General features: G+C 49.4%; 1 protein-coding gene across 4 annotated transcripts in view; it reads left to right on the top strand.

Moving 5' to 3' along the window:
- The window catches only part of SEMA5B (semaphorin 5B), a 120,107-nt gene that overhangs the window by 78,990 nt on the left and 15,492 nt on the right, over positions 1-25,625 (top strand). For 3 of the 4 annotated variants that reach the window (XM_070045454.1, XM_030858383.2, XM_030858384.2), the window contains exons 3-9: positions 4,556-4,655; positions 7,958-8,003; positions 20,030-20,092; positions 20,457-20,555; positions 21,022-21,235; positions 21,902-22,187; positions 24,718-24,853. In XM_070045454.1, the coding sequence (XP_069901555.1) occupies positions 4,556-4,655; positions 7,958-8,003; positions 20,030-20,092; positions 20,457-20,555; positions 21,022-21,235; positions 21,902-22,187; positions 24,718-24,853 (944 nt within the window). Of the gene's footprint in view, positions 1-4,555; positions 4,664-7,957; positions 8,004-20,029; positions 20,093-20,456; positions 20,556-21,021; positions 21,236-21,901; positions 22,188-24,717; positions 24,854-25,625 lie in introns of those variants that run through there. The other variant, XM_060298153.1, reaches the window with a different exon arrangement.

Here is a 25,625-nt window from a genome sequence, read left to right as displayed (position 1 = left end):
CATCCTGCACGTTCTCCCTCAGCCTGTTAGCCAGTTTGGTGGTCACCGGGGGTGTTAGGACCACGTCGACACTCCATGATGGAGCTCACACTGGGATCTGCAGATGTGGTCTCAGGGGTCCCCATGTTCTTAAGTGATAAACACCCATCCTATTTCCTCTTCACAATAACACTGGCAGCGAGGCAGGGCAAGGGCTGTCACCTCTGTTTACAGATGGGGAGGGCTGAGGTGTAGACGGTTGGAGCGACTTGTCAGAGCCAGATCTCCATGTCTCCCTCCTGACTCCATCCCGGGCTCTTCCCATTCTCCGCCGCAAAGGGACCAGGTGCGTCCACCGTCAGATGCGCGGCAGCCCATCCTCTGTGATTCCACACAGCCAGCTGAGAGAGGCAAGATGGAAACCAGAGTGGAGAAATGAATCCATAAGACCGAGGCGGGCGTGGGATTCGGCGGGTGGGGAAGGCAGTATGGATAGGAGTTGGGGCAGCGAGGTGGGGAGACTGGGGGCGTTTCAGATGTGTGGGATTCCCACACATCTGGCTCCTGGCCTCTGTGGGCTGGCTCCTGTCTCCGGGAGGAGGGTTTCCAGCTGTCTTCTCCGTGCTGTCTTGTTTGAGCTGGGATCTGAGGCTTCGAAGGCTTAAGTGGATTAGAGCAAATTAGTAATGTCCTTAAACCTACAAAACGCACGCACACCCTCCGACTTCTGATGGCTTCTGGAGGCTGTCACTGCAGGGAGGGACGAAGGAGCAGAATCCTGAGCGTGTCCTCATGCGGGGGCCGCCTGCGGCAGCTCCTAATGAGCCCTTTCTTCTCAGGGGCTTTGCTGGGGCACAGTTGGCCTGGCTGATCCTGGGGCCATGGACAATGGAAGGAGAGCAGGGAAACCCCTGTCACCCAGCCAGGCGGATCTGTACTGGAACAAACTGGCTGGTGACGGGAGGAGGGTGGAGAGGTGGAGGATGTGTTCCTTGAAAGCCTGGCTTCCTTGACACCATTTCTGATCTTCAGCTGTAAATTACTTGAATGAAACTGACTTTCCACCCCGCCCCCTTTCAGAAGGAAGGAATGAGGCCCAGAGTGACATAGGCAGTTGACACAGAGTGACTAAGAAATCCCCTGAGCCCCAGGTGAGCAGAGATGGTCCGTCCTAGACTGACAGCCCCGAAGACGGGCGTCATATCTGTTTTTCCTCCTCAGGCCTCCTGGCCTCCCCAAAATTCACCCGTTCCCTCTTTCTGTTGGCTTTGGGTTTTCCTGTCTATTGGCCAAATTTTTCTTGGGCCCCTGACCCAATACCTGACTCCAGGCACGGAGCTGGACGCTGCGGGGCCTCAGAGGTGAAGAAGTTTCCTTTGAGTACTCATGTCCCTGTTGTTCCTTAAATGTCGCTCCCTTTGGTCCCCCAGTGCAGTTAGTCCTGGATGAGGGCTTGTCCTCTTGTCTCCCCGCATCCTTTAGTTCTGCTGGGCACACACTAGAGACTCCATTCACGTTGGGTGACTATGTTCTGGGTGATGCCGTGTTCCAGAGAAGCTGCCATAATCCAGCCCGGCACCAACCCCCAGCTTCCGGATGTTACATTTTACTTCTGACAGTTGAGTAGGCTTCTAACCCTGTAGCTGTGAGTTTCCCTCTCCCCTGACACCTGGCTGATCTGTGAATAACCCCTAAATACCCCAGAGGAGCTGCCAATTGCAGAATCTGACAGACGTTCTTCTGTTTTGTAAGGTTAAATTTTCTCCTATGGGCTTCTTTTAAGGGAATCCACCTGTGTTTCTCTCCGGCCTGCACGTTATTCCTTTTGCCACAGCTTGGTCTGTCGAGGTGGCGGGGAGAAGCCAGTATGGAGTTCACACTGGCAGTGGTTAATCCACAAAGTGGGTAATTGAATTGACTATAATTAAAATCACAGGCACGTCATGGAGAATGTCATTTTTCTCTTAAAGTCACTGTCCAAAGCGTTCACTGCACATGGAGCTCAGAACGTGCTCGGTGTTTTAACAACAGCCTTCCCTCTGGTCCTGTTTGCCTGTGTAATAAGAGGAAGCTGGCTCCCTTCCAAAGACAGCTCCCCCAGGATCACCACGCTGTGCCCCCTGCATCTCCCCCCCTTGCCCCTTCCCCCTTGCCCTTGTCAGTCACTTCGGGGTAAGGAAGAGGGACAGAAACTGGAAGGGACCGCCCCCCCCTCCTCCACCCCCACCTCCCACTGTCTTCCTGGCTCCTGCCCTTTTTCCTCTTCCTCTCCCTTCTCCCCAAGAAAGGGTTGGAATGAAGGCTGAGCTGAGCCATCTCCAGATGGAGTTTCTCCTGGTTTGCCGCAGACCAGTCATGCCACGTCTTCCCCTGTTCAGCTGCTCACATCTGGAATACCCCTGTCAGAATGGAAGAAGGGGATTAAAGTGCAAGCCAGTTGCTACTATTGGAGAGCACCCAGTATGCTGGGGATGGCAACCCCTCACACACACACACACACACACACACACACACACACACACACACACACACCCCACCCGGAAAACAGATGAGCACATTCAGAGTGACAAAAACATGCAGTATGAATGGAACACGAAGGGTGGAGAGAATATGGAACAAAATAAGATCAGGATGGAGAGGTTATAATCCAGGAAGGCTTCCTGGAGAAGGAGGACCCTTGGCTTAGTCTCTAAGGTACCATGACATCCTATCAGGATTTCTGAGAGCAGCCCTGAGGTCAGCTAAAAACCCGGCCTACCCGACTCCACATCCACTCCTTATACTGTGATCACCCAAATGCCATTGCAACTTCGTGATGGTTCTTGCCAACCTATAGTCACCTGCTGAGGGCAGAGGCAGACACAAAGGATTTGCTTCATTTTGCTGCAGTTTTTCTTTCTTCTTTTTTTTTAATCGTCCATATCACAGTTTTCTGAAAAACATCCAACTCGCAAAACCTTCAGTTCTCCAGGGAGCGATTAAGTGTTTGCCTGCCGTGCAGAAATGAAGCACTGCTTTTACTCTGTAGTGGAGGGATAATGAGCACTGATTTATTTCCCTTGGATTACACACACACACACACACGCGCACGCACGTGCACACACACACACACACACACACACACACACACTACTCTGGGCCTTCTGGGAGCCAGTTACTAATACACTGTGAGGAAGAAATCTCAGGGCCTCCTCACATTCCCCTCATCTTTACCCTATCGGCGGGAAAGTTCCTCTGCCCCACAGCTTTCTCTCTTTACTGGTCAGTTCCCTCACATCCATGAAGAAGGAGCTGAAGGAGAGCTATTAAGGGGCTGTGAGCCAAGATGGGGGAAGTGGTTCTCCATTTGGAGGGAAAGTCAGCTGGGCACTGTTCCCCAGGTGTACCCTCTCCAGACCACTGCCCCATCCATCCAGAGGGCTTCGAGGTCTCCTCTGCCCACCTGGTCCCCATGAAAGACTTTGGCCTTGGCTGGGAAGAGTCTTCTTGGAGACAGAGATGGGCACTGCCCACCCACCCTCCATTCCTTCCACCTCTGTGGAGTCTTGTCTGAAAACCTGAGGCTTCTTGTACAAAAGGGAGTTGACGATTATTCATACATTCATTCAAATACTGCCAGCTGCTGGGAGGAGGCTAGAGCTCCCAGAAGCAAGATTTTCCTTGTCCCCCAGGGCAAACTACCAGATTAGACACCCAGTGAGATAGGAGCTTTGATGGCAGTCAAGAAGAGGTCTATGGGAGCCCGTCACCTTGCGTGGGGGAGTCAAGGAAGGCTTCTTGGAGGAGGTGGGGTGGGGACGGGGACAAAGAGGAACTGTTCCACTGAGGAAGAATAGAATTGCAAAGGTTTGCGGGCTCTTGTGGGATAGATCTGGAGATGTGCACTGTGTTCTGGTTGAATGTGACTGGAGTGGAGGGTTTAAGGGGGAATGTATAAGCAGAAGCTGCATTCTTTCAGTGGATCACTAGATCACTAATGTGCCAGGCATTCATTCTACTTGGGAGGACAGTGGACCAGAAACCAAAGGAGTTGGGACTTTTCCTGGAGGAAACTGGGAGCTATTAAAGAGTTCTCAGCTAGAGAGTGACATAACCAGATTTGCATTTTAGAGAGATCACGTTGTTGCCTTGTGGGAAATGGGCTGGAGGGGCAAGAGTGGAAGCCATGCCAGTTAGGATGCTGTTGGCATCAGTCCAGGCAAGAGATGATGGTGGCTTGGCTGGGGAGTAGGGTGCAGAGGGCGAGATGGATGGATTTCAGAGAACGGACAGGATTTGCCAGTATGTTTGGCGTGGCTGGTGAGGGTCTCGGGGGGTCAAGGATGATTACAGGTGTCCCTTTGTGCAGCTAGGGGGTGGGTGGAGCCCTTCTCTGAGCTAGGGAACAAAGCAGGAGCAGTGACGCCACCCGCACTCCCTGTCCCCCAGCCAGCTGCTCACAGAGGTGGGCAGGCAGAACCCAGATCTCCGGGGTGCCTCTGCCTCACTGCAGCCCTTCCGTTCTTGGGTCCGATGCTGGTGCAGCTGGGAGCCCCTGGGCCAACAGTAACCGAATGGCTGCTTCTCCCTCCCCCAGATCTGAAGCCATGGGTCTCTAACTTCACCTACCCTGGAGCCCAAGATTTCTCCCAGCTCGCTCTGGATCCTTCCAGAAACCAGCTCATCGTGGGAGCCAGGTAATGAGGTACAGGAGGGTTGGGGCCAGGACTGGGGGATCAATTCTAAGCGAATTGAGTGGAGGGAATATCATTTGGCATGACCCTCTGTGGGCAGACCCTCACCCTGGGCTCCTATTCCGCCCTACCAGGCCCTCTCTGTGTCTGAATGTCAGTCCCCCAGAAAAGGAAGCAGTGGATGGGTGGGTGCGGGGAGGTGGGAAGGAAGTGACCTCCAGATCTCAGCAAGACACATTCCTCAGGGTCTGGCAGTTATCAAGGGCAGGAATGCCTGCTGGAACCTCCCAGCCCCTGTCCCTGCCATCCTGCCAGGACCTACCTAGCTGGTGTCCTCCCCATGCAGAGAAGGTGCCCAGGAGCCCCCTGCTGGCTGGCTGGCTGCCTGCACCTGGGACATGGGACACGGGCCATGTGCTTCTTTTATGAAGGACCTCACCTCCCTGTTGCCTGATATCAGTTAGCCCCACTGCCCCGATCTGGTATGCAAGGGGTAATACACTCTAGGGAGGACTTGTAGAGACTTTACAGAGCAGAGTAGGAGGAGAGAGTCCTCAAAATCATAGACCTTCAGCTCTGGTAGGGAAGGGAGCTTAGAGATGGTCTGTTCCAGTGGGACCAGAAGCATCAGCAGCATTGGGAAACTTGTTAGAAATCGAATTCTTGGGCCCTACCCCAGACCTGATGAGTCAGAAACTCTGGAGGTGGGGCCCAGCAACCTGTGTTTTAACAAGCGCTCCAGGTAAGCCTGATGAACACTGGAGTTTCAGAATCACTGGCCTAATCCAACTGTCCTCGATTTCAACATGAGGAAGCAGAGGCTGGAGTGGGGAAGGTGACCTTCCCAAGACCACGTAAACAAGATGACAACAGAGTCTGGGGACGAGAACCCAGGTCCCCTAACCTCAGGGCTAGAGTTTTTTCTGCCAACCCACGTTACCACCTCCAACTGCACTGCTGTTTTTCAGAAGCTCTCCGCCCCAGGGGTTCTGATTCAGCAGGTCTGGGGTGAGGGAGGATGGTCACTGGGTTGGATGCCTCCAGGCTCCACTGTGTAGCTGACCATCCTTGACTTCTGGGCTTTCCTGAGTGACCCCGCCCCTTCATTTGCCACGTGAAAAGGAGGCAAGTCGAGGACGGAGCTCTGGACCAGATGAGCTGCATTCTTGTCCTGGGTAATCTTGACCTGTGAGCCTCAGTTTCCTCATCCGTAAAGTCTGGGTTATGTGATGCTGCCAACATCACAGGGCTATTAAGAAGCTGGGCTGAATGCATTTTATTTTTTTAATTTTGAAATTAACTTATTACTTTGCATCAGTGATATGTGTTATGGTATAACATTCAGAAGGTACAAAAGTGAAAAGCAGGGCCAGCCCACTATACACCAAGCAGGACCCCTCACTGGAGGCGTGCCCTGTGGTGAGTTTGCATGTCCTCTCAAAAGTAATCTCTACATATGCAAGTATACAAGAGTGTGGACCTTATTTTCCAAGCAAAGAGAATCATTGTTTTACTTTTTATGTTGAGATAATGGTAGATTTACGTGCAGTTGTAAGAAATAATACAGAGATCGCATCCTTATATCCTTCACCCCATTCCCCCCCACACAGTGGTAACATCTTGCATAACCATAATACAACACTGCAGTCAGGAAGCTGACATTAATGCCATCCTTCCACCTGATTCAGAGTCCACCAGCTTTACATATGTAGTTTTTAGACTCCTGATGCCTTTGAAATAAGACAGAGAAAGACAAACACCAAATGTTGTCATTTATATGTGGAATCTAAAAAATAAAACAAACGAATTCATATAGCAAAACAGAAACAGACTCACAGATATAGAGGACAAACTACTGGTTACCAGTGGGGAGAGGAAAGGAGGGGGGCGAGATAGGAGTCGGGGATTAAGAGAAACTATTATCTATAGAATAAATAAGCCACAAGAATAAACTGTACAGCACAGGGAAATAAAGCCAATATTTTATAATAACTTTAAATGGAGTATAAGCTATACTTTTTTTTTTTTTTAATTAAGACTTTTTTTTTTTAGAGCAGTTTTAGGTTGGCAGCAAACTTGACAGGAAGGTACAGAGAGTTCCCATAGACACCCCCGCCCCACGCAGGCCCAGCTTCCCTCACCACCAGTAGCCTCCACCGCAGGTGCATTTGTTACAACTGATGAACCTACACTGACACATCATCATCACCCAAAGCCCAGCGTTTACCTTAAGGTTCACTCTTGGTGGTGTACATTCTGTGGGTCTGGACAAATGTATACTATCATGTACTCATCATTAGGGTAACATACCTAGTAGTTTCACTGCCCTAAAAGTCCCCTGTGCTCTGCCTGTTCATCCCCGCCGCCACCCCACCCCCTGGCAACCGCTGATCGTTTTAATGTCTCCATAGTTCTGCCTTTTCCCGGAATATCATATAATGAAATCATACAGCATATAACCTTTCCAAATTGGCTTTTTTCACTTAGTAATATGTATTTAAGCTTCCCTACGTCTTTCCATGGCTTGATAGCTCATTTCTTTTTAACACTGAATAATATTCCATTGTCTTGATGCACCACAGTTTACCCACGCAACTACTGAAGGACATTTTGGTTGCTTCCAAGTTCTGGCAATTATGAATAAAGCTGTTATAAACATCCGTGTGCAGGTTTTTGTGTGGATATAAGTTTCCTTATTTAAGGTTTTCGAGCAGCAGGCTGATATGATGAAAGCAGTGTTTGAGGAGGATGAATCTGGCAGCCCCGTGCAGGTGGCGATGTGGAGGAGAGGAAGCACGAAGTGGCAGAGGGGCAGTTTGGGCAAGAGGAGACAGGCTGGGCCAGGGAGGTGGCCGAGGGAAGGAGGAAGATGACCTGCCTGGGTCCCCACAAGAGCTCCATGAGGCTTTATGTTGAACAGAAACAGGTTCCATGGTTGGGAAGGGGGTGTGGGAGGCTGTGCCCAGGGCCTGCTGGGATGGCGGGGAACAGAGACAGTGTGGGCTTTGGGAGCAGATGCGTCTGGGTTTCAATCCCACATCCTGCACTTACTATCTCTGTGATTTGGGCCATTTACCCAAACTGTTTCCTCTTGTGTAAAATGGAGTTTTCTCTCTACTCCCGGCGTGGCAGTGCAGGTTAAATGAGCAAATGGAGGTGAAGCTCTCCCTGGGGTCGGCCCACTGTCAGCCGTCTGCAGTCGGCACCCAGTCCTGGCACCCCATGAGGCAGGAGCCAGGAAGCTGTTCCTGGAGACCTACCTGCAGAACCAGCCTGACTTACCATCTCTGTTTCTGTTTTCACAGGAACTACCTCTTCAGACTCAGCCTTGCCAATGTCTCCCTCCTTCAGGTACATTTGCTTCCCTTCCCTGTAATTTCCCTGGTATTTGGGGGCTGGGGCCAGGGCAGCACAAGGAGTGAGATTCAGAATTCAACCCCCAGGGTTGAAAACAGGAGCCCTGTGTTCTTTTCACTGGCTGTGGACTCACACTGGCAGTGGGGGTAATGGCTGGGAAGATATTTGGAAGTGGGGGCGTGGCCACAGAAACACGGGGGCACACGCACGGCTCCTGCGTTGTGAGGACAGGAGCTAGGTGCTCCTGTTTGCCTAGACTGAGGGGTCCCAGGACGCAGGACTTTCACTAGAACCAGTACAGTACTGGGCAAACTGGAACGGCTGGTCATGCTAAGTCCAGCTGCTAAATCCACAGGAGGGTCTCTGGGTTTGGGCCTCGAGGGAAAGGGTGGCCCTGGTTCCTTTCTTAGCCTGGTCTGAGTGATCCCATTGTAGCTCAGCGTTTTCACTGAGCTGCGACTGATTTGTTCTCTGCTGCCAAGAAGGGCTCCCCCAGCATCATTCCCTGAGTGCTTTGGGAGGCACTTTGATGGGACTCCTGGATCCAGAACATTTATCCCAGATTGAGAAACAGATGCCATATCACCTCTGCAGAGGCTGGACATTCTAGAGAAAGGAAGGCCATCTCTTTGTCAATGAGGGGAGGGCCTCAGTTCCTGCATCCAGGGGAGGCTTGCTGGTCTCCAGCGATCAAGTGTTCCTTGAGCACTTGCTGTGTATCGAAAGTGAGCTGGGGGCTTCCCTGGTGGCGCAGTGGTTGAGAGTCCGCCTGCCGATGCAGGGGACGCGGGCTTGTGCCCCGGTCTGGGAAGATCCCACATGCCGCGGAGCGGCTGGGCCCGTGAGCCATGGCCGCTGAGCCTGCGCGTCCGGAGCCTGTGCTCCGCAACGGGAGAGGCCACAACAGTGAGACGCCCGCGTACCGCAAAAAAAAAAAAAAAAAAAGTGAGCTGGGGGAGGAGGGGCTATAAGACAAGCAGAGTGTCTGGCCGCTAGGGCTCACAGCACAGCCAGGATAAGATGATGAGTGATACACAGAACCTAATTAGAGAATGGTACAAGGAGTTTGTCAGGGCCTGGGCTATTTGGTATCGTGTTTCACTACAAAGGGCAGTTGGGGAAGGGGAGACCTCCTTGGTGAGCTAGTGTGACACTCTGGTCTAGTTTCTTCTAGCTGCACCTGGGTCTAGACCCCCAGGGGCCATTGCAGCTGGTTGCCACAGAGGAGGTGCTCCACAGGGAGCAGAAAAGGTGTGACCATCCGAAAGGAGGAGCCAGGAAGAACTAGGGGAAATTGAAAAGAAATTCCATTCATCCATTTTTAATAAACATTAATAAACATTAACAAACATTTATGGAATACCTACTATATGCTGGGTGCTGTCCCAGGCACGGTACTAGGCATTTGAGATCCCAAGGTGAATCAGGCTCTGTGTCTTGCCTGAAGGAGCAAGCACATAAGAGTTCATAAATGATTCCCTTTCCTGGATGGGACATGTTCCTGGGGCCTGGGCTGGAGCAAGGTGGAGTAAATTCCCAGAGGCAGCATCCCATGTCCTGCCAGCTTGGTTGGTCACAAGCAGCCCAGCCAGAGCCTAGTTTCCAAGTGACTTCCATGGGAAATGAAGCCAAGATGCCAAACCCTGCAGGTCAGGGCCTGGGGGCAGCCAGTGCACAGATGGTCCAAAGTGGGTGGGAGGAAGTGGATCCAAGGGTCCTGCCTTATGCTCAGGAGAAAGTTGGCTTTTTATTAAGTTCCCATGGTCAGCAAATGAAAGTCTTCTGGAACAGTAAAGTGGCCAAAGTGGGGAAAGAGAGACAGATGCACAGAAATAACGGCAGTGCTGTGGGAAGCATGTAAGAAGGGGTGCGTGCCAGGTGCCAGGTGCCCAGAGGCATGAGGAACCCCCAGGCTCCGCAGGGTCTGAAAAGTCTTCCCAGAGAGCTGCCCTTGGGCAGCAGTTTGAAGGATGGGGGTTGGCCAGGCAGCTAAGGAGGAGACAAGGTGTGAAATAGCACGGAGCACTGAGGGGGCCAGTGTGGCAGGATCATGGGGTGGGAGTGGGATAAATGTAGGAGATGAGGCCCAGGAAGAGAGAGAGGCTACATCACAGAGGGTCTTCATGGCTGAGCAGAGGGGTCCATATTTTATTTTGAAGGCAAAGAGGTATAAGGCGAGAAGTGGCATGAACAGATTTGGCGTTCAGATCACCCAGCCCAATGCAGAGAATGCATTAGCAGAGGAGCTCGTTAGGAGAAACGGCAACAATCCCGGTGATTGATGGGGACAATTGAATTAAGGCAGCAGAGTGGGGGTGGAGAGAAGAAAGGAAATGATCTCCAGGTGGCAGAATCATAGCATCACGCGGCTCCACAGAGCACCAGGCACATTGTCTTCTGCGTGAAGGTGACCCCTAGAATTGGGAAGCTGGCAGCCCTGGAGGGCTTAGCGAAGGCTTGGACTACAGTGGTACCATCTAGGTTTCTGGCTTGCAGAGCTGGGTAGCATAAATCAGGATGGGACTGGAGCTAGCCTGACTCTAGACACTGGTTCTCCCTCGGTTGCCCGCTAGAATCACCAGAGGAGCTTTACAAAGCACTGATGCCCAAGAGGTTCTGTTCTAGGGTACAGCCGGGCACTGGGATTTTTAAAGGCTCCCAGGTGATTCCTTTGTGCAGCCAGATATAGGAACCACTGCTCTAGGATGTTAAGGCCTTTTTTGTAGATGCTGCCCAACTGGTTAGGCTTCCCCAGGTGTCCTTGACAGTTGACCTGCAGGTCCTGGGTCCCGTCCTTTAACAGATGTTAGGACCCTCCTCCGGCTTGAAGCTGAGGCCTGTCGTTTGGTTCATTCTGCTCCGTGTGGATCTGGTCTCAGCCATGGGAAGGTACCTTCTGCCAGCTCTATCACTCATGATTGAGGCAGGAGCTGGGCCTCTGGGGCTTTTCTGAACGCTTTTCTGCAGACCAGCCACAGCTGCACCAGGAATTGGTTTTACCACCTTCCCAGGGTGTCTCTTAGGGCCTGACTCCAGGAGTTCAGATTGGATTCTTTGTAACAGAGCTAAGGAGATAAATAAATATAATTCAGGTTCACATCCCCACCTCCCCACCATAGGGGGAACCACCTAGCCACAAAGAGGAGGGAACGAGAGAGAAGTTAGAGCGGGCTGTCCAGCATCCCCTCGACCAGGCAGGAGGCCGACCTCAGCCTCTGGTCTCCTGGTTTGTACTCTGATGAGAAAGCCCTGCCTTTTGACCATGAAAGCTGGACTTCATTGAGCGCTCCTCCATTGCCCTGTCTGGGGCTTTGGGTTCCTGTTTATAAGCTTTCAGTCCACAGCATCTGCTATCACAATTGGCTCACAGCAACTAAGTGCTAAAAATGAGCTGCACCCCTTTGCTGAAAAGAGGAGACAGGGTCAAGGCCTCCCTGCTCCCCAGCCCAGCTTCCTTTACTCTCCGTCCTGCCTGGTGCACACACGCAGTTATAAATCTCCATTACAGACAACTGATCCTCCCACGTGGCCCCAGGGTATGATTTAACCAAACTTAAACCTCAGTGCCTTATTGATAGTTTAAATAATTAACATCCCTTAAAGAAAAATCTAAATGCAAACAGTTTATGCAAACCAGTGTCCATTAAAAGGACTTCTAAGTACCTAACCCCTGTTAAATAATTTGTGTAAACTACTCTGCCTTAAGGAAAATAGAAAAACCCAGCTTCCTTCCAAGTCTCTAAGCAACAAGAGAGGAGAGATGCAGGTAGCGGCAGAGGGGGCAGGGTGCATGCGTGCCTGCGTTTGTGTGTGTGTGTGTGTGTGTGTGCGCGCGCGCGCGCACGCCCGTGCTTGCAGAAGGGGAGGGGAAACCAAATCAGCTCACCAGTGATTGTCATTTATCACTGTAACTTAATAAACTGGTGTGGGAAAGAAAAGGTGGCGAGTGGTCGACAGTGTCAGGGGGATGCTGAGTGATAAGCTTACTTGGATTGGTCAATCAGGCGCTCATGAGCCACCTGTGCCACAGCAGTTCCAGAGGATGACGTGGCTGGAGGCCTAATTGCAATGGATGTATGATCTTGGGCTGCCACGTGTCCTGCATGTGCAGACATGGGGACTGTTCTGCACATACGCATCAGGATGCACATGGGGCTTTGTTTGCGCCTGGGCAGATGGTGAGGCTGATCCTGAGCTCTTTTCTAGTTGTCTCCACATTGTCCAAACTAAGCTGGCAGCTCCATAGTTTTTTGAAATCTAAACTCTGATGAGCGGTGGACTTAATGCTCAGCTGTTTTAATGTTCAGCCATCGTCTCTGGTGTCCAGGGGTGCTGCTGAGTCTGTAAGGAGATTATCCAATTCCTGGCTGTCTCAACTGCTCTCCCCATACCAGAAAACCATGCAGTTTCTCTTTGCTAGAGACTGCCGTCCTGGAATTTCTGGGACAGTCCTAATTTAAGGCATTCTGCATGGCCAATTGATCATACACATCTTATCTCCACTCCTTCACAAAATTCACTAAAAGGACAGTGAGAAATTTTAAAAGGTACAGATCTGCAATGACAGAGAGAACAAAAGAGATGTCAGTAGAGAAGAGATTAAATGTATTCTGGGAAGGTGGAAAATGGATGGAGCAAATCATAACCAATTTAGTAGAGCAGAACAGTTTTACAGAGGGAGATATGCCAGAGAAGCATGATGACTCCCCAGAAGGCCTCAGAAATTGGGGTGTTGGATATTGTGGAATGTGAGGATGAGGTACAAGGCTAAAAGGGGGAAATGGTTGAAATTATCTAAATTGAGAGGTCAGAACCCACATCTCCTGTCCCATCCCACACAGTAATCCCTTCCTCCATTTCCCCCTCCCCCAATAAAGGGAGATTAAGACCCTTTTTTTTTCATTAAAAAAAAATTTTATTGAAGTGTAGTTGATTTGCAAAGTTGTGCTAATTTCTTCTGTGCAGCAAAGTGACTCAGTTATACATATATATATATATACTTTTTCATAGTCCTTTCCATTTTGTTTTGTCACAGGATATTGAATATAGTCCCCTGTGCTATACAGTAGGACCTTGTTGTTTATCCATCCTGTATATAATAATTTGCCTCTGCTAATCCCAAACTCCCATTCCTTCCCTCCCCTCCCCCGCCTTGGCAACCACAACTCTATTCTCTATGTCTGTGAGTCGTTCTGTATTGTAGATATGTTCATTTGTGCCGTATTTTAGATTCCACATATAAGTGATATCATACGGTATTTGTCTTTCTCTTTCTGACTTACTTTGTTCATTATGCTAATCTCTAGGTTCATCCATGTTGCTGCAAATGGCATTGTTTCATTCTTTTTTGATGGCTGAGTAACGTTCCATTGTCTATATATGCCACATCTTCTTTATTCATTCATCTGTTGATGGACATTTAGGTTGTTTCCATGTCTTGGCTATTGTAAATAGTGCTGCTGTGAACATAGGGGTGCATGTATCTTCTTGAATTATACTTTTGTCTGGGTATACACCCAGGAGTGGAATTGCTGGATCATGTGGCAACTCTAGTTTTAGTTTTTTTGAGGAACCTCCATACTTTTTCCATAGCTGCTGCACCAGTTTACATTCCCACCAACAGTGTAAGAGTGTTCCCTGTTCTCCACACCCTCTCCAGCATTTGTTATTTATAAACTTTTTAATGATGGACATTCTGACAGGTGTGAGCTGGTACCTTGTTGTAGTTTTGATTTGCATTTCTCTAATAATTAGCAATACTGAGCATCTTTTGATGTGCCTATTGGCCATCTGTATGTCTTCTTTGGAGAAATGTCTATTTAGGTCTTCTGCCCATTTTTTGATTGGGTTGTTTGGGTTTTTTTGTTGTTGAGTTGCATGAGCTGTTTGTATATTTTGGAAATTAAGCCCTCGTTGGTCGCATCATTTGCACATATTTTCTCCCAGTCTGTAGGTTGTCTTTTCATTTTGTTTGTGGTTTCCTTTGCTGTGCAAAAACTTGTAAGTTTGAGTAGGTCCCATTTGTTTATTTTTGTTTTTACTTCTATTGCCTTTGGAGACTGACCTAAGAAAACATTGGTATAGTTTATGTCAGAGAATGTCTTGCCTATGCTCTCTTCTAGGAGTTTTATGGTGTCATATCTTATGTTTAAGTCTTTAAGCTGTTTGAGTTTATTTTTGTGCATGGTGTAAGGGTGTCTTCTAACTTCATTGATTTGCATGCAGCTGTCCAATTTCCCCAGCACGACTTGCTGAAGAGACTTTTTTCCCATTTTATATTCTTGCCTCCTTTGTCAAAGATTAATTGACCCTACGGTGTGGGTTTTTTTCTGGGCTCTCTATTCTGTTCCACTTATCCATCTGTCTGTTTTTGTGCCAATGCCACGTTGTTTTGATTACTGTAGCTTTGTAGTATTGTCTGAAGTCTGGGAGGGTTATGCCTCCTGCTTTAAGACCCTTTCTTTAAAGACCCAACTGGTGAGCCTCCAAATTTGGAGATTCCAGGAAAGGTGAAATCGCACTGATGGGGTACGGGGCTAGAACAATATTTCTTTTTCTCTCTTTGTGCAATTTATTTATTGAAGAAAACTGGTCATTTGTCCTATAGTGTTTCCCACAATCCTGACTTTGCTGATTGTAATCCAAATGGTACAATTTAATGTATTCCTCTGTTCCCTGTATCATCTGTGAATTGATTGTTAGATTTAAAGACTTTATTTAGTTTAGATTCTGGCAAGATTACTTCAGAGGTGTTATTGTGTACTTTTTTAGGTGGTACATAGTATCTGATTTTCTCTGTTTTTTTTTTAATGTTAGCAGCCATTGATGATTGTTTCCCAGATCCATTAATTCTTTAGGTATTACAGTATATTAGCCGGACTACTTCTACAAGGAGAAACTTCTCCTCATCTCCTATTTGATTACCCAATGATACAGTCATATAGAAAAGGCAGGATAAATATTTTGATACTCTGTCTTTATTCACCAGTTTTCAAATAATGAACTGGCTTGGAAGTATCTGTCAATGATGATCAGTTAATTTAATTTTATTATTATTACAGACTCATGGCTTTAAACATTGTGGGTGTTGCAACCTATTACATTTATCTCTCACGACTATCCCATCTTTCGCCAGTAGGGGGCCTCTTCAAATTGGCTCCTGGCCCTGTGACACTATGACCCTAGTGGTCTTTGCTTCCTTACTATTTGGTGTGAGGAGATATCTAGGCTCACCTTGTACATTTCCTGCCCCAGACCTAGAATTAGTCGTTACTCCAAGAAACCTTGGCTCCTTTCAGTGGGAAATGGTTAATGATTTATTTTAAAATATCAATAGCCAAAAATCACCAGACATTTGAGGAAAGCCTCTACAGTGAAAGGGAAAGATCAAAACAAACAAGCAAACAGAATGAAGGAAGCTGTAAGAAACAGGGACAATGCAAGACATACAAGAAAACACTTTGTAAATTAATTTTAAAAACTAATTAGAATCTTCTGAGATATAAGAATATATTTTGTTTATAAAACATTAAATTAAAAATGAAAATTTAAAAAGTGATTGGGGAAATAAAAATTGAATGGAAGGATTAGAAGATAAAGTTGAAGAAATATCTCTCAGAAATTAGAACGACAAAAAAAAGAAATGAAAAACAGAGAAAAAATGAGAAATAACAGAAAACTAGAGGATCAATGCACAAGGGCCAACAGTGGATTGGATTAATAAGAGTTACAAAAAAGAGAACAGAGAAAAAAATGAGGAAGAAATTATGGATGAAATAACATAAGAAAATTTGCCAAAATAGAGGATGAGTCTTCACATTGAAAGGGCTGACTGAGTTCCCAAAAGAGACCCTGCACTAAGGCACATCACTGTGAATTTCAGGATACTGTTATCAAAGGTGATTCTAAAAGCTTTTAGCTTTTTTTTCTAAAGAGAAAAAGGAAAAGAAAACGATCACTACAAAAGATTGGGAATAAGAATTACACCAGACTTCTCAGTAGCAACACTGGAATCTAGAAGACAATGGAGGAATAAATGCCTTTACAATTCTGAGTGAAAATTATTTTCAACTTAGAATTCTATACCAAAATGATCAATGAAGTATGAAGATAGAATGAATCAGACATGCAAGAATTTTAAAAAAATTTATCTACCATGTTCCTTTTCATAGGAAGATACTGGAGATGTGTTCTACCAAAATAAGCAAGTAACTCAAGAAAGGGGAAACACAGGATTCAGCAAACAGGAGAGGAGTGGAGGTAAGTCCCAGGTTAACAGCCAAACAGGAGACCTCAAGAGCAACCAGGTCACACTGGGGCAGGAGGCTGGAGGCTGGCAGGAGGAAGAGAATGGGAATTAATAGGTTATCTGAACCATTTGTGTGTACAGTTAGCAGATGATATTGAGAGGGACTGTTGGGCATTAGGGAAAAATCAGTGATAGGTACGTTGTAAAACAAGCCAATGAAGAAAATCAAGACAATTATTCAGTCCAGGAAAAACAAAAAGTTGGTCAAGAAAGGATACCTCATCAGAATAGGTATATTTCATTGATTCTCAGAGGCATATGTTTTCACATTTTACTGAGTCTGAAGTCAGGCCATGTCTTTCTGTCAAAGGCATCTTACAGTCACCATTGGCCAGACCACAGTCCTGATGGAGTTGTCTCTACCTGTGAAGGTGTGAACTTGGTCATTATTCCTGGTGTTCTCACCCAGCAACAGCCACCCATTGATATCTCAGCCCACAAACCATTTTAGAATCATATGAGGAGGAACTAGGAGTCCTGGTTGGTCAGAAAACCTTCTGTGGACACCTGCTGGTAAGATCAAGAAGGTGCCAGCATCCAACCTGCAGAATGGGGGCCATGACTTGGAAGAAAATTCTGGAAACCAGAGAGGAATACTCTTGAAGAATTGCTGCATCACTGGCCTCCTGGGTGGTTCAAAAAACGATAGTCTAAAACAAGCAAACAAACAAAACAACAGAAAATGAGCACTGATGACAATAGAAAAGTGATTCAGAAGAGATGAACTCTGAATTCAGAGAAGGTTTAAGAATATTTAATTAATTTTGCTTACATTTTTCTTTCTTGTGTGCACAAGATTAATATCTGATTAAATATATATCTAAATAAGAGCACTTCCAATAAACTTACTTTAAAAATATAAGTAATGAAGGAGTTCGGCAGTATGTTTTCTTTCTTCATGGTTCCTATTACGATAGATGGTGTCTTACATTCAGTGAACTCTGGGGTTCTAGTCTGGGGTTCTAGCAGTGAACAATTTTCACACATTCACAATAAAGTAAATACCGGTGTTGATTTTAAAGTATTAAATAATTATATTAAAATATTAAATAATTAATATTACATAATTATAATGGGAGGACAGGGAGAGGGGAAATGTATGTGTGCTTTGGGGTGGGGAGAAATGGGGATGGGTAAGTGGAAAAAAATCTTCACCTCCGTAACAGGAAGTCAGAAGATGAAGTCTGAGATTGACACATATATATTCTTTTATTTTGCGGTACGCGGGCCTCTCACTGTTGTGGCCTCTCCCGTTGCGGAGCACAGGCTCCGGACGCGCAGGCTCAGCGGCCATGGCCCACAGGCCCAGCCGCTCCGCGGCATGTGGGATCTTCCCCGACCGGGGCACGAACCCGTGTCACCTGCTTCGGCAGGCGGACTCTCAACCACTGCGCCACCAGGGAAGCCCATGACACATATTTTTGAGAAATTGGATTTTTAAAAAAACACATACAGAAAAATAGCTAAAGGAGTCTCAAGTAGTTTCCTTGGGAAATGGGGCTGGGGTGTGGGAGGAGTCGGTTGCTGGGGGCTTCTTAAATTACTTTTTCATACTATTTAACTTTTTCAACTCTGCGCATCATTATTTTGATAAAAATATTTTTTAAAATAAAAATAAATAAAATGACTCAAGCCTGTTCTGTGCTGTTGTCATTATAAATATACATATTCTTTTCAGGCCATATGTTCTAACTTTTGGTTTGAGAAATCTACTCACTGTGAGAGGCTGCAGGATGTAACAGAGAGAGCTTAGCTCTAGTGTCAGCTGTCTGCGTTTGCATCTTGGGTTTGTTGCTTACTAGCTTTGTGACCTTGGGAAAATTGCTCAACTTCTCTGAGCTTCATTTTCCTCACCTGTAAAATGAAGAGAGAGGTGTGTCAAGTGCCTGTCCTGGTGCTCAGCTCCATGTGACTTTGTCTACACCTTTTGATTGTACACAGCTGTCCCCCATGAGCCCCAACCCTCACAATGGGTTTCCCACCCCCTTAGAAATAAGGCTGACCCCTTTAAAGTGCCCCAGTGCTCAGGGACCCCAAGGCCCCTTTGTCCACACAGTCTCCCTGCAGCCACCCACTGTCCAGAGCTTTAGGCCTGGACATCGGCATTATATGTGGGTCATTGCCCTTTTCTGCCCCCAGAGGCCCTGAGTTTGCTTGTTCATATCCCTCTTTCTTCTCACATCAGGCTCAGTCTTGGAGCTGATGTGGTGTTGAGTATGACAATGGCTCCATTGTTCCTGGCCAGAAGCCCATGGCTCTGTGGCCAGATGCCAGGGGTCATTTGCCCTTCTCCAAGGTCTGGGAGCAGAGACCTGAGCTCCAGGCCTGGCATGGCAGGATGAGCCCAGCCTGGTCATCGATCTGATGGAGGCATGACCAAACTCACCACCCAGCTCCCAAATCCAGGGTCTGCAGAAGTCAGCCCTCCCACTGCCCCACCAGGCAGGCGCCCTGGGGCTGTGGGTGAGCTGCAGCCTGGACTGCAGAGAGCAGCCCAGCCGCTCCGGCTCCCAGCACCTCTTCCCCTCCCACATCCTGGGTCCTGGAGCTCGGCAGGCAGTGACTGCACGCCTAGAAGGAGCTTTGTTAGAAATTAAAAGCAGGTGGGTTGTTTTTCTTTCTTTTTCTTTTTTTTTTTTTTGTTTGCCCATTTGGATAGAGGAGCTGCTTGCTCAGGGCTCCCTCTCCCAGGACAGGTGGGCAGTTCATGTTTATACATGTGACCCAGAAGTATATAATGTCACTGACACTGCCTGGACATGAAGGGTATCACTTCTCCCTCCACTGCCTGGACATGAAGGGTAGCACTTCTCCCTCCACTGCCTGGACATGAAGGGTAGCACTTCTCCCTCCAGCTGCTCTTCAGTGACTGGGAGGGCTCTCAGAGAGTATAGCAGAGCAGATGAAGGGGAACAGCATTTTCTGGTGGGGACAGCCCTCTCCTAAAGCCCTGGGCACTGGAGAACATGCAATGTCCTTTGAGTCCCTGAGTGGAAGCTGTGTCCCCAAAACATGACCCCACGATAGAGCATGAGTGATACTACAGGGAAACAAGGAAGCAGCCCGTACAGAGGTGGGGCGAGGGTAGCAAGTAAGAAAGGGGAAGTCCTAGGTCCTTGAGACAGTGGGATGAAGAGGAAAAAAATACGTAGCCTTTGAACCAGGGATGTGGGTTCCAATCTCTGCTCTACCACATACCAGCGGCAAGTCATGCAGAACTTTGCAGCGTTGTAGTGGGCAGGTGAAATCGATCTCCTGTATCTAAGATTGGCCGATCTAGCCTTTCCTCCCTCCCTGCCTCCCATTCATTCGAGGGACATCTGGCACATACTGGAGGCACAATTCCGATCTCCCACTCAGGGCCTGGGGTGGGAATGAAGGTCCTTGGCCACTCAAAGTTCCTTGGCTAACCTGGGGAAGGAAGGGGTGGGGAGGTCCCAGGCCAGAGCCGCATGGGGACGACGTGGGCTAAGGCGGTTTTTACTCCAGGCTTCCCCGACCCGAGCAGGTGTAGAGGGTTTTGGGCTGAGGGGTTGTCTAGGGGTAAGGAGTCCGGCAGCCCTGCTGGGTCCACGTGGATGTTGTGAGAGGAACCTTACCCTGCAGGCCGTGGCTGGCCCTTTCCCAGCTCTCTGTCCTCTCCAGCCACGGCTGCTGCCTGCTCTGGCTGTGAGGGGCACAGCTGTGTGATGTCTGTGTGCTCCTCCCACAGGCCACAGAGTGGGCCTCCAACGAGGACACGCGCCGCTCCTGCCAAAGCAAAGGGAAGACCGAGGTACGTGGCCTTGGCAGCCAGGGGCCTGGCTTAGAGCCGGCGGGAGGCTTGTGGTTGTAGGGGTGGAGGGGCACCGTGTGGGCACGAGGCCACCTGCATGAGAGGCCCAGCCTGGAGGAGCCAGGGGCTCCTGGTGCAGGCGAGGATGCAGCCTGAGCATCTGAGTGGGTGGTGAGGCAGGGAGCCGGCCTGGGAGGGAGGTGGGGGGAGGGGAGACATCCACAGGTGCAACCTCAGCTTCAGAGTGCGGTGGATCTGGAGCAGAGTGCTTTCGAATATTTGCGGTGCAGTGGCGTGACGGAAAGACACCCAGCTCTGCAGCTGGAGAGCGCGTCCCTCTATTACTTCCCCTTTGTTGCTTCAGGAGGAGTGTCAGAACTACGTGCGAGTCCTGATTGTCACTGGCCGGAAAGTGTTCATGTGTGGGACAAATGCCTTTTCGCCAGTGTGCTCCAGCAGACAGGTGAGGGCTGTGCAGCGTCCGGCAGACAGAGGGGGACACCAAGAGGTTCCCTCACTCAGGCGCACAGCCTGGGAATGGGGCTGTCAGTTCAACACAAAAACCAAAACGAAAAGGATGCCCAGTTAGATTTGAATTTCAGGTAAAAAACAAACAGTATGTTAGTATCAGTATGTCCCAGGCAAGATTGCGGGCATCCTTACACTAAAAAATTATTCGTTGTTCATCAAAATTCAACCTCACCTTAGAGGTGAGGCAATTATGGCAATTGCCCTGACTCTTGGCACACCTTCCCCTCCATGACGGCTGCTCCCTCAGAGGGACTGTGGGGTGGGCAGTGAGGAGGAGGGGGAGGGAAGCAGAGGCCTAGAGAGACCAGGGACCCAGGAGGAAACAAAACTCTGGGGGGGAAAGAACAGGCAGCCCCAGGGTCTCGGGGAAAAGCGCCCCATCTCCCCATTATCCCCAGGTGGGGAACCTCAGCCGGACCGTGGAGAAGATCAACGGTGTGGCCCGCTGCCCCTACGACCCGCGCCACAACTCCACAGCCGTCATCTCCTCCCAGGGGGAGCTCTACGCAGCCACGGTCATCGACTTCTCAGGTCGGGACCCCGCCATCTACCGCAGCCTGGGCAGCAGGCCACCGCTTCGTACCGCCCAGTATAACTCCAAGTGGCTCAATGGTAAGGAGATCCAGCCCCGGGGGGCTCCCCTGGTCCTAAGCCAGCCAGCCCACCCTGACCCCCATCAGTTTCCTTCCTGCCCAACCAGAGTGGGGCAGATGGTCGCCCAAGGACCACAGCATGTTGGAGAGGGACTGTGGATGAAATCACAGATGTCCTGAGGACCCAGAGCAGATAGAGCGCAGGCTACGAAGGGAGAGAAAGAGTTAGGAATTGATGAGGAGGAAAGGTTATGGGAAAGAAGAGATCGGAGGAGGGTGATTTGAGTTTCTTGCCCCTTGGAGTTGAATCCCTGCTTCTCCATTAACGAGCTGTGTGGCCTTGAGCAAGTACTTGACCTCTCTGTGCCACAATGGTCTCATCTGTAATATGGGGACGATCATAGTATATACCTCATAGCTTGTTAAGAGGACCAAACGGGTTAATGCATATAAAGTACTTATAACAGTGTCTGGTACACAGTGAGTGCTCAGTCATCCATGTTAACTATTATTATAACTGCACTTTGCGTTGGAGGTGGGAACAGGGTTAGAGCCCCCAGGTCACCAAGCTGGTGGGGGGTTGTCAGGATGCCCATCTGAGGAAATGGAAGTAGTCGAGTACTCCCAACTCTGCCCCTTCCTCCCTCCTGGCCTGACCCACCCCTTGTTCCTCTTCTGCCCCCAGAGCCAAACTTTGTAGCAGCCTATGATATCGGGCTGTTCGCGTACTTCTTGCTGCGGGAGAATGCGGTGGAGCATGACTGTGGACGCACCGTGTACTCTCGGGTGGCCCGCGTGTGCAAGAATGACATGGGGGGCCGGTTCCTGCTGGAGGACACTTGGACCACGTTCATGAAGGCCCGGCTCAACTGCTCCCGCCCGGGTGAGGTCCCCTTCTACTACAACGAGCTGCAGAGTGCCTTCCACCTGCCGGAGCAGGACCTCATCTACGGGGTCTTCACCACTAATGTGTGAGTCCCTGCCCTCCCCCCACCCCGGATGTCAGGAATGCGCTCTGAACTGCTTCGAAGCCTGATGGCTTTGGGCAGGTCCCCCTCTGAGCCCTTGTTTCTCTTTCTGTAAAATGGGGATTGCTGTGCCTTCTGCACGGGGTCCTCTGAGGATTTTGTGACTCGCTGCCTCCTGAGAGGTGAGCCCTTGTTCTGGGTTGCTGTGACGGGCAGGCCTAGGCCAGATATGAAGACAGTAAAAGGGGCTGGATTGTGGCTCCGGGAAGGAAGAACTTGCTGGTGATGAAAGGGAAATAGGCTGCCTTCAGTGAGGGGATGGCAGCCTCAGGAGGGTCCAGCAGCTTCCCGTCGGGGAGGCTCAGAGGGGACTCTTCACCCTTCCAACCTCAGGACTCCATGATCCTGCTAAATCTATCAGAGTCTTCTGGCAATCCCGACTGCCCTGGAAAACCCAGACTGGGAATTAGAGCCCCTTTTGTTTCCTAAGTGTGAGGAAGGGTAACCCTCATGGAGATCATGAGACCCTCCTTCCACAGCCTCTTCTGTTTAAAGGCTGACCCATTCAGGTGATTTTTTTATAGAGAATGCTGAATGGGCGGCAGAGACCAAGAAGTACATTTGTTGTACAGGATGCTGTGCTGGGTTCTTTGTAAGGACAGAAACATATGAAGCATAGAGTGGAGTTTGCTTACCTAGGGCCCCAGATAGCAGGCACTGGATGAGGGCCAGGTTAGCTACAGGAAGGATAGTCTAAGGGGATGGACAGGGAGGAGAGTAAAGCCGGGAAGCTGGAGCAGAGAAGCCATCCAAGCCAGGGGACAGACATGCAGCACAGCCCACACAGGCCATGAGCTGACAGCGGGGACTTAGTGACCAGCCCGCTGTCAGCAGCAGAAGGTGGGCAGCCGTGAGCAAAGGGCAGGAGTCACTGCAGACGCATCAAGGGAAAATAGCATTAGTGTAGACTGCAAATTGTTTATATATTGTGCACCTTCACCATGCCCCAGGTTCTTGTCATGGTGGAGGTCAGGGGGATGGGGGACACACCAGTGGGCAAGAGCAGCCCTGACTCTGCCCATAAGGACCTTACATTCTCGAGAAGGGCCAGTTTTAACTGTAATAAATCCTACAGAGGGAAAGGGCAGTGTGCAGGGAAGCTGTGATCAGTGTGGAGGGTCGATGATCAGGGAAGGCTTCCTGTAGAAAGTGACATCTACAGGATGACTGGGAATTATCCTGTAGCTAGGGGAGAGGAGCGTTGCAGCCCGAGGGAACAACATGTGCAAAGCTTGGGGTGGGAAAAAATGTTGGAGGAACTGAGAGGAGACCCGTGTGGCAGGAACCTGGCAGGTGAAGACGGGAGAGTCAGCCGAGGGGTGGGCATGGGAGGATTATGCCTGGAAGGGCCTTGTAGACTGCTTTAAGGGTTTTGATCTTTATCCTAAGAGTAAGGAGATGTTATTGGAGGGTTTGAAGGAGGACAGGGACTAGCTCAGATGTGCATTTTGTAACACTCACTCCGGCTGCTGTGTGGATAATGGATCAGAGGAGACCGGACGGGCTGCAGGGACAGTGCAGCATCCTGGAGGAGACAGTGGGGACTGCGACCAGGCAGAGGGGAGCGAAATGCACACATTTGGGAGAGGGACTGAGTGCAGAGAACAGCCCTGGAAACACTTGGTGTAGTGGTATCCTCTCTCCGAACTGCCCACATCAGACTCATAGAAACGTCTGAATCCATGACTGAAAGGGATCTGAGAGGTCATCTGGCTGCGGGTGGTGGGCTGCAGCATAGATTACTGGTTTGGCAACGAAGTTGTTGTTGGGTTTTCTTTTTTTTTTTTTTTTTTTTTTGCGGTACGCGGGCCTCTCACTGTTGTGGCCCCTCCCGTTGCGGAGCACAGGCTCCGGATGCGCAGCCTCAGCGGCCATGGCTCACGGGCCCAGCCGCTCTGCGGCATGTGGGATCCTCCCGGACCAGGGCACAAGCCCGTGTCCCCTGCATCGGCAGGCGGACTCTCAACCACTGCACCACCAGGGAAGCCCTCTTTTTTTTAAATAAAATAAATAAAGCAGAATCGATCGGAATAAAAATATCAGAGTATAATGTATTTAGTAAGGGTACATACTGCTTCATGAAAATTCATTGCAAATATGTATGTATGTGTCCTACTGAGCTGTAATATAAAATATATTTCTTACAGTGGGCCAGGGACTAAAATGTTTGAAAACCATTGACTTTATTTGACCCTCCCACTGAATAAACGAAGGGGATGAGGAGGTAGCACAGAAGGATCTACCAGTGCTTCTCATCAGTGGGTCTTTCTTTACCGGAGGCTTTCCACGGTGTGAAAACCATGTTCCTCCTTCTGTGATACCCCTGTGGTGCGGAAGGAACCAGAGTCATCATAGGTGCCTAGTAAGCCTTGGAGCTGTGCCATGCTGTGATTTGACAGCTGGCCATGGGATTTAAGGGGAAGGTGCCGAGGCCTCCAGGGAAGGCAGCATGCCTCCATCTCTTGCCTTTCAGAAACAGCATTGCCGCATCTGCTGTCTGCGCCTTCAACCTCAGTGCCATCTCTCAGGCTTTCAATGGCCCGTTTCGCTACCAGGAGAACCCCAGGGCTGCCTGGCTCCCCATCACCAACCCCATCCCCAATTTCCAGGTACAGCTTCTCCTCCCCTTTCCCTCTCCTCACATACCACCCTCCCCCAGACTACCAACCGCAAGCTGATTCCCAACTACTTAGTGCAACCACCAAATGTGTCCCTGCTGATCTATGCCCATCTGTGGGGTCTGCGATGGTTCCCTAAGAGGGTGGTAACCTCAAGACTGTGGAGCAAGGAAGGGAGAGTGGGTGGGATGCAGAACAAGGGAGCCTGCTCTGAGCCATCTCTAAATATGACCCCTCACCTCCAGAGAGGCAGGGAGGGTGGACCTCAGCTCTACTCAGTGTAGGGAATCAGGAGAGCAATCACAAGCTATCTGGCCAGAATTCAGGGATTTTTAGCTGGAGTTTGCTTGCAGTCTACCCAGTATGGGTACTAATGCCTGGAGGATCTCTGAGTGCCAGGAGTGGTCAGAGCCTAGCCATGGGTGGTGTGAGCATCCCCAGTGTGGAGAAGGGGAAGTAGCCATGGGACAGAGAAAACTGCAGATGGTTGATTTGCATATCCATCCAACTTCCTGACCAGGAGGCAGAATGGAGCAGGGTAAGACCTCAGGCTTTTCAGTAGTACAATCCTGACCCAGATCTAGCCCTCTCTGTGTCACCTTGGGCAAGTCACTCAACCTCCTTGAGCCTCTTTACCCTTATCTGGCACATGGGGATAATACCATCGACCTCATAGATACGTTGGAGGGTTGATATGCACCTGAGGTGGTCTGTAGAATGTAGTAGGTGCTCAATAAATGGTAGTTGCCTTCCAGCTTTGGTT

The sequence above is a fragment of the Globicephala melas genome, chromosome 4, assembly GCF_963455315.2.
Source record: "Globicephala melas chromosome 4, mGloMel1.2, whole genome shotgun sequence".
NCBI classification, from domain to species: Eukaryota; Metazoa; Chordata; class Mammalia; order Artiodactyla; family Delphinidae; genus Globicephala; species Globicephala melas.
This window is presented reverse-complemented; position numbering and strand designations above follow the sequence as displayed.